We start from the raw sequence: 8,420 nt of genomic DNA on the forward strand, positions 1-8,420 counted from the left end.
CGTGCGTGCGCGCGCATGTGTGTGTTTACATTTAGGAGGGGCCAGTGCCCAGACATTGTGTCATGTAAACCACTCTGACCTAGTTGGACCACATTGTCATGGGACCTGGGCCTCTCTCTCTCTCTCTCACTCTCACTCTCTCTCTCTCTCTCTCTCTCTCTCTGTCTCTCTGAAGAAAGGCAGATTACTAAATTACCTATTTGGACAGGCAAAATTGGCGACGTGTTTAAGTAGGAAAGAAAAAATGGACAGAGGTGTGATTGTCTAGCAGTTTTTAAAAATGTAGTCAAAGCAAGAGTTTTGTTTGAATATAAATTGTATGAAAAATTTTATGAATTGGAGGTTTTTAAGGGTGTTTGGGATTATGAAGGTGTGCTTTTTTCTGTAAATGATGAGGGAGTCATTTTTGTAAATGAATTGCTCTAAAAAACAATCACACCCGTGTGAACTGAGTGGTGCAAATCCCCCCCCCCCCCCCCCCTCTCTCTCTCTCTCTCATTAGCAGGCAACAGTGCAGCACTATCTCTCTCTCTCCGTTTCTGGCACAACAGCGCCACTTTTGGTACTCATTGGTACTGGTGCTCATTAACGTCAAACACAAACATAAGTCAGTCACACACAAACATAGTTGAACACGGACATTGCTGTTCCTTGGAGTGGTTGCACCACTCAAAAATAAGGTCCTAGTTTGTAACTGATTTTTAAAGAATGTAAACATTTTCAAGAATAATGAAGTTATTAAAAGTCAAAAAGTCTCTCCCTCTCTCTCTCTCATACCCAGTTTGAGTGATCGAGGTAGTGAGTGAGTGAGTTTCCGTCGTCTCCTCAGTGTCACACCCCTACTGTATATGCTCACGTTGATGCGGTTCTCTACACGTTCCTGTTATTATTAGTAAAGCTTTGGATGTATTAGAACATGCATTTATGATCTTGTGCTGATATCATGAACCATCCAGACATATATTCTCACGTCATCTGCATGGGGACAGCTCTGCTTTCTGTCCCTACGACCGCAAATAAAACCCATTTAGGCCTGACGTCGAAATAAAAAAAAGGTCTTCTGAAAGAATATATTTTCAAAGATGTGTGCCTCATTTTCACGATATTTCAAAAATAGCAGACCTACAAGCTCATAGCGCGCCACTCGGTGGCGCGCTATGAGCTTGTAGATCTGCTATTTTTCAATAGCTAAAGCATAACATAATGCTTAGTTAAAACACCAAAAGGGGTTCCCGCCCAGAATGGGATAAACGCATGCGGGGAAGCAGCATTTAAGTTTTTTTTTTTTTTTTTTTTTACATATCTGGAACAAACTCCCAGAAAACTGCAGCTGGTCTGCTGCCACTCTTATTTCTTTTAAAACAACAACTAAAGATATTTCTGTTTGCCGCAGCCTTGGATTGAGTTTTTCTTTCTTTTTTTTTTGCAACTGTATCTGTATCTGAGACCGATACAAATCCACTATTTGTGAATAGCCACCATACTGTATAAATGGATAAAATGGTTAGAATGATTGTGATGCTGCATTAACTATACTTTTGCTGGGGACCCCGTGGAACCCTCCCGAGGACCCCCGGGGGTCCCCGGACCCCACTTTGAGAAGCACTGCTCTAGATAACGAGCTATATGCCTATTACATCCCTGTCCCGTTGAGGTTTACGGCTGGAATTGGGACATTATGCGTGTCATAATAATAGTTTTATAGAGTTGGTGATGGGAGGTCAAACACACTCGTACTGTGCTGCGCCGTTGGAAATGACTCGCAGTGGCGTGCACAGATAGACACTAGGGGGTGCTAGAGCACCCCCTGCCCTTTTGGCAATGTGCCCTTTTGAAAAAAAAAAAAAAAAACTTTCTTTTTCTTTAAAAAAAATAGCAGACCTACAAGCTCGTAGCGCGCCACTCGGTGGCGCGCTATGAGCTTGTAGATCTGCTATTTTTAAATAGCTAAAGCATAACATAATGCTAACACCAAAAGGGGTTCCCGCCCAAAATGGATTAAGGCAACCGGCCGGTTCCACGCGCTGCACAAGGTGCCCTTTTTTAACTTGAGCACCTGCCCCTCTAAATGTCTGTGCACGCCACTGATGACTCCACACATACCCCATTGCCATTCCCCCAAAAATGACTTATTTTCTATCAAGTATTATTATTCATAAAGTATATAAGCCAGTGAAACAAAAGATTTGGTCGGTCAGTCTGGCGGGCGGGCAGGCGGTCGGTCGGTAATAAGTAATTGTTTTGGGTGAACTCCTTTTACAGAGAAAATTAGCTGTGCGTGTGTGTGTGTGTGCGTGCGTGCGTGCGTGCGTGCGTGCGTGCGTGCGTGCGTGAAATGTCCAGAGAAGTGACTTTATTAGAGATAGCCTGCACTCTTTGTCTTTATATTTGGCAGCCTTAGCTAGGCCATACACACAGACTGGTAAAAAGGCTGGCAAAGTATTGTAGTGGCTCTGCTATAATTGGCACCCGCCACATATAGCGTAGAGTAGACGTTGCTACTTATACCCATAGAGTACTGAGTGGCATGCCTGTTGTATCTTGAAAACACATGCCATGATTTTGTAAAATGTAACTCTACTGCACCTTTACTATGTGTGTCCTTGTATGCATCTCCTTTGTGTGGACATAAATAAATGAGTTAAAATGTGTTTTCCTCTCCAGTGCGGCGGGCGGTGAGATCTACTTCCAGTGCGTGGCAGAGCGAGGCGAGGAGGAGGCCTTCAGCGAGACGGAGGTGAAGAGGTTAATGAGACAGATCCTGGAGGGGGTGGAGTTCCTGCACCGAAACAACGTGGTGCACCTGGACCTGAAGGTGTGTACGCACGCGCGTACGCAGCACGCGCATGCGTGTTTGCCAAAAACTTGGCGAACTCGTTCTTGGCAGTCAATGAGTTTAACAATAAAACAACAATTTATGTGTGTGTGTGTGTGTGTGTGTGTGTGTGTGTGCGCGCGTGCGCGTGTGCTTGGCCGTGCGTCAGCCTCAGAACATTCTGCTGACCAGGGACGCTCCTGTGGGAGACATTAAGATCGTGGACTTTGGTTTGTCCAGAATGGTCAACAGTCACAAAGAACTCCGAGAGATTATGGGCACGCCAGAGTATGTGGGTGAGTAACATGTCTGTCTGTCTGTCTGTCTGTCTGTCTGTCTGTCTGTCTGTCTGTCTGTCTGTCTGTCTGTCTGTCTGTCTGTCTGTCTGTCTGTCTGTCTGTCTGTCTGTCTGTCTGTCTGTCTGTCTGTCTGTCTGTCTGTCTGTCTGTCTGTCTGTCTGTCTGTCTGTCTGTCTGTCTGTCTGTCTGTCTGTCTGTCTCAGTGTCTGTCTGTCTGTCTGTCTGTCTGTCTGTCTGTCTGTCTGTCTGTCTGTCTGCCTGCCTGCCTGCCTGCCTGCCTGCCTGCCTGTCTGCCTGCCTGCCTGTCTGTCTGTATGTCTGTCTGTCTGTCTGTCTGTCTGTCTGTCTGTCTGTCTGTCTGCCTGCCTGCCTGCCTGTCTGTCTGTCTGTCTGTCTGTCTGTCTGTCTGTCTGTCTGTCTGTCTGTCTGTCTGTCGCACACGTGTGTGCGCGCGTGCATGCATGTGTGTCTGTTCAAAAGAATGTATATGTATATCGTATATATAATGATGAACTTTCCCTGTCTTATTTGACGTTTCCCCATCCACTATTACAGGCGGATAGATAAAAAGAATGAGGCATGTATAGGCAGATTTTGAAGGTTATGGGACCCCTGATTAATCTACTCACGTGAACTGGTGTAGAATCTGTATTTGAGTCAAATCAAATCAAATCTTATTTATAGAGCACATGCACATGTATGTTAAAGTTTTTGATATATGTTTTTTTATTTTATTGTTTGGACCCAATGACCCAATTTGTGTCAATAATGTAACTAACTAACTACACAACCTTAGTACTGAGTGGTAACTAGGCAACGCCCGCAGGTAACAGCTAAACAAGTCCATGCCATTGTCATAATAGAGCCCTGCTGTTGGCTGCACTAAAAACTACCTTACGCCACAGTATGCGTTTGATTGATGTGTTGTTTTCTTTTTCTGTTTTTCACAGCTCCAGAAATCCTGAATTATGAACCCATCAGCACGGCGACAGATATGTGGTAAGGCTGGTTTCACCACTAACATCTGTCAAGTGATGAGTCGAATGGCATTGAAATGAAGTCTTCGGTGTTTTAACCCATTTAGGCCTGACGTCGAAATCCTGACAGTTTTTTGAAAAACCTATGCTTCTATGTCAGTGGTGCTCAATATTTCATGTCAAGGACCCCAATAATTATATGTAATTGGCCGCCGACCCCCATTTGAAAATATGTTGTTCCAGGGACCCGCCCAGAAGCAAAGATTTGAGTAAAAAGCGTTCGCTCTTTCAGAAAATAGCAGACCTACAAGTTCGTATATAGCGCGGCACTCGCTTGTATAGGTCTGCTATTTTTCAACAGCTAAAGTATGAAACACCAAAAGAGGTTCCCGTCCTGAAGGGAACCCCTTTTGGTGTTTTAACTAAGCATTATGTTATACTTTAGCTATTGAAAAATAGCAGATCTACAAGCTCATAGCGCGCCACAGAGTGGCGCGCTATGAACTTGTAGGTCTGCTATTTTTGAAAAATCGTAAAAATGCGGCACAAATCTTTGAATATATATTCTTTCAGAGCGAACGTTTTTTTAATTTCGACGTCAGACCTAAATGGGTTAAAAAACGGTCTCTGTCTCTCTCTCTTGTCGTTGCGTTGTGTTTCCAGGAGCATCGGGGTGCTGGCGTACGTCATGCTGACGGGCGTCTCTCCGTTCCTGGGCGACAACAAGCAGGAGACCTTCCTGAACATCTCCCAGCTCAACGTGAGCTACACCGAGGACGAGCTGCTTCATCTGGACCGCGCCGCGCTGGCCTTCATGCAGGCTCTGCTCCGGAAGAAGCCACAGTCAGTTCCTCGTTCTCAGTGGCGTGCACAGATAGACACTAGGGGGTGCTAGAGCACCCCCTGCCCTTTTGGCAATGTGCCCTTTTGAAAAAAAAATATTTTTTTTTCTTTTTTTTCAAAAATAGCAGACCTACAAGCTCGTAGCGCGCCACTCGGTGGCGCGCTATGAGCTTGTAGATCTGCTATTTTTCAATAGCTAAAGCATAACATAATGCTAACACCAAAAGGGGTTCCCGCCCAAAATAGATTAAGGCAACCGGCCGGTTCCACGCGCTGCACAAGGTGCCCTTTTTTAACTTGAGCACCTGCCCCTCTAAATGTCTGTGCACGCCACTGCTCGTTCTATAAGATTTTGCACACATTTTTTCCACACAACTTAAAAATAATAATACAAATAATCACACTCGTATGAAGTAGTGAGGGGCGTTCTCATGTCATGTTTACCCTAAGCAAACGTCCATAGACTTGTCTGGCACAAATAATATCATAATTTACCCTAAACAAACATTAAAGTCAATAGACTTTGGCTGGGACGGGAAGTCTATAATTAAGCTCTAAAGTAAACAAACATTGAAAGTGCATAGGCCTGGCTTATGACGTAATCTCGGAAAGCCATGCCATTGGAGGGGCTAGCGCCCCTCAAAAATAGCAGATCTACAAACTCATATTTTTGAGTGGTGCGAACCACTCCAATAACCAGCTTTGTCTGTATCTATGTATCTATGTATGTGTGTACCTGTACGTGGCCCCACGTACAGGTGAGCATGGTTGCTATGGTTAGTGTGTGACGTCACTGCACCACTCAGTTCACACAGGTGTGATTTTTAAAACAATACCCGAGTTTCTCACCGATCTCATACCGCCTCTGTCTCCCGTCCCCACCAGGGAGAGGGCCACGGCAGAGCAGTGTCTCCGTCACCCCTGGCTCCAGCAGATCCAGGAGGAGGCGGGCCAGCCCTCCGCCTCCGCCGCCGCCGCCCCAGAGCTCCAAGAAGCAGCATCCGCCTCCAGCGCCCTCCTCCACAGCAGCCCGGAGGAGTCGCCAGCGGCTAGGGAGGAGAACGAGGACGTAGAAGATGAAGAGGAGGAGGAGGAGGTGCACGAGGAGCTGATGGTCATGGCCGCCTACACGCTGCATGGGCAGTGCCGTCACACCACCACCACCACCACCTCCTCCTCCGAGAAGGAGGTCCTGGCCGCCGCGGTGGCCGCGGCGGCCGCCACCGGCCAGCAGCAGAAAGCCGTCTCCAAGCGCTTCAAGTTCGAGGAGCCCTTCATCGGCGGGCTGCAGGAGATCCTCCCCACGGGGGAGTTCATCTGCTGACCTCTGACCTTGACCCACACTGACCATGGGAAGGAAGCTGCCTGAACCCCCCCCCCCCCCCCCGCCCGCAAATCAACTCCTAACTTTTAGATGTAATGAATCAAAATTCACTTCAGAAACAATGGGATCTACTCAGACTTTCGGGAGCACCTCTGGGCAGTTTTTAAGTTGCTCGATTCAGTAATTAGACATTTGGGGGGAAGTTGCTCGATTCAGTAATTAGATATTTGATATATTTTTTTAAATATTTTATATTCATTTTATCAGACCTTTTTATCTGACTTTATTCATGGTATACAAACCCACTGTGACTTCAAACTCAATAATAATAATAATAATAATAATAATAATAATAATAATAATAATAATAATAATAGTAATAATAATAGTAATAATAATAATAATAATAATAATAATAATAATAATAATGCCCTCCTAATATGTGAGGGGGCCTTTTTTTCAATTACCTTTTTCATTCATTTTTAATATTAATTAAGACTGAGTCACCATAACCAAGGACGGGAGTTTGAAGTTACAGTGGGCTTGTATAGAAAAGGGGCTTTGTGTTTGATAAAAATGAATATCAAATATCTAAATACTGAATCGAGCGACTTAAGAACTGTCTGAGGTGTTCACGTGGGCCTGAGTAGACGTTAACATGACCCAAATGTTTTTTTTTGTAAGTGAAATATCTCTTTAAACCACATGAAACCTATAGCCTTATTCTGGGGTGAGCGTTGCGAAATTAGCCGTTCTACGAGCTCACAGCGTTGCGAGCCTGGAGACGGGCTATTTTCAGTCGATAATATGCGACCGTGTTCCTTTCCCCACAATATGGATGCTGGGGTTTAAGCGGTTAAATGTGTGATGGAGTTACTTAAGTTAAAGGAGCACTATAAACAGTCATTCTTGGACTCTATATATGCTGACATAATTATTTCAGCCTGCTACAGACTTACTACAACTACAGAATCCTTATGCACTCGCCTTCATTTTTTGCAACTAATGTCAGCTCTGCATGACAGGGATGGATATGCACCTGAATCCAATAACCACTTAGCCTATGCCAGTGGTTTTCAACCCTTTTCATTTCAAGGTCCATTATTTATTCTGCATTTGAGCCCCGGAGTCCACCATTTGATGAGATATAGCCTCTCTCAGACCCAAAACGTAGAATATTTCCTTGGATTTTGTCCACAATTCCATGCTGTGTTGATGTTGGTATACCATATGAGAGATAACAGGCAAAAAACATTCTTCTACAATCTACCAATCTACATTGTCTAATTGTAGACTAGAATAAGTTAACTCTTGAGACCGTAAAATGAAACCAAATGGACCTGTATGGGTCCAGTTGGCTCTCAAGAGTTAAAGATCTAATAAGGGTTGGAATGGGGTTATCAACTCTCCATCATTTAGCTGGGGACCACCTGGAAACCTCTCAAGGGCCACTGGTGGTCCCCGGACCACTGGCCTTTGTGAAGGAGGGCTTGTTCCAGATATAAACCAGGAATTTACTTGATATCTAAGAAGACGGAATAGTTTCTTTTTTGGAGCATTCCTGCATTGGTCTGGGGAAGAAAAGGAAAACAAATAAGGCTCAGTGCTCCTTTGTATTGATTGGAGAAAAAAACATGTTTTGACAACATGTGTCTGTAGCCCTTGTGTCTCTATTCTGGGGCATTAAGTAAAGAATAGAATACATTAAGCTAAAAATAGCAGACCTAAAAGCTCACAGTGTGTTGCGTTGCGACTCGTTAAGAGTTTGTAGATAGACTATTTTTGTCCAAAGGTAATTAGTATAGCAAAAAATCACACCCGTGTGAACTGAGTGGTGCAGTGACGTCACACACTAACCATAGCAACCATGCTCACCCCTGCGTGGCCCCGCGTACGGGTACACACATACACAGATAGTGACAAAGCTGGTTGTTGGAGTGGTTTGCACCACTCAAAAATATATAAAGTTAAATTTCAGTAGCACACTAATAGCCTACTTCTCATATTCCGCAGGATTGGGTTGGTGTGCTAACAGCTAACTGCATGTCAGCTAAACGTCGACAGCTGAGGCTGTTTTCATTTCGTCTGTACGAAGTGAAATTGTGGCTTGTTTTATAAAGATGCATATCCACCTGTCATACATCTGCAAAATATATCTACAA

General features: G+C 44.5%; 1 protein-coding gene across 1 annotated transcript in view; it reads left to right on the top strand.

Annotated features, from left to right (window-relative positions):
• The window catches only part of LOC306912687 (serine/threonine-protein kinase 17A-like), an 81,573-nt gene extending 75,278 nt beyond the window's left edge, over positions 1 to 6,295 (top strand). Inside the window, exons 3-7 of the mRNA XM_079489095.1 lie at positions 2,665 to 2,815; positions 2,985 to 3,111; positions 4,065 to 4,113; positions 4,755 to 4,934; positions 5,820 to 6,295. Coding sequence (XP_079345221.1) covers positions 2,665 to 2,815; positions 2,985 to 3,111; positions 4,065 to 4,113; positions 4,755 to 4,934; positions 5,820 to 6,258 — 946 coding nt within the window. The 3' untranslated portion in view covers positions 6,259 to 6,295. The remainder of the gene's footprint in view (positions 1 to 2,664; positions 2,816 to 2,984; positions 3,112 to 4,064; positions 4,114 to 4,754; positions 4,935 to 5,819) is intronic.
• Positions 6,296 to 8,420: the final 2,125 nt, after the last annotated feature.

The sequence above is a fragment of the Electrona antarctica genome, assembly GCF_951216825.1.
Source record: "Electrona antarctica genome assembly, chromosome: 20".
Classification (NCBI taxonomy): Eukaryota; Metazoa; Chordata; class Actinopteri; order Myctophiformes; family Myctophidae; genus Electrona; species Electrona antarctica.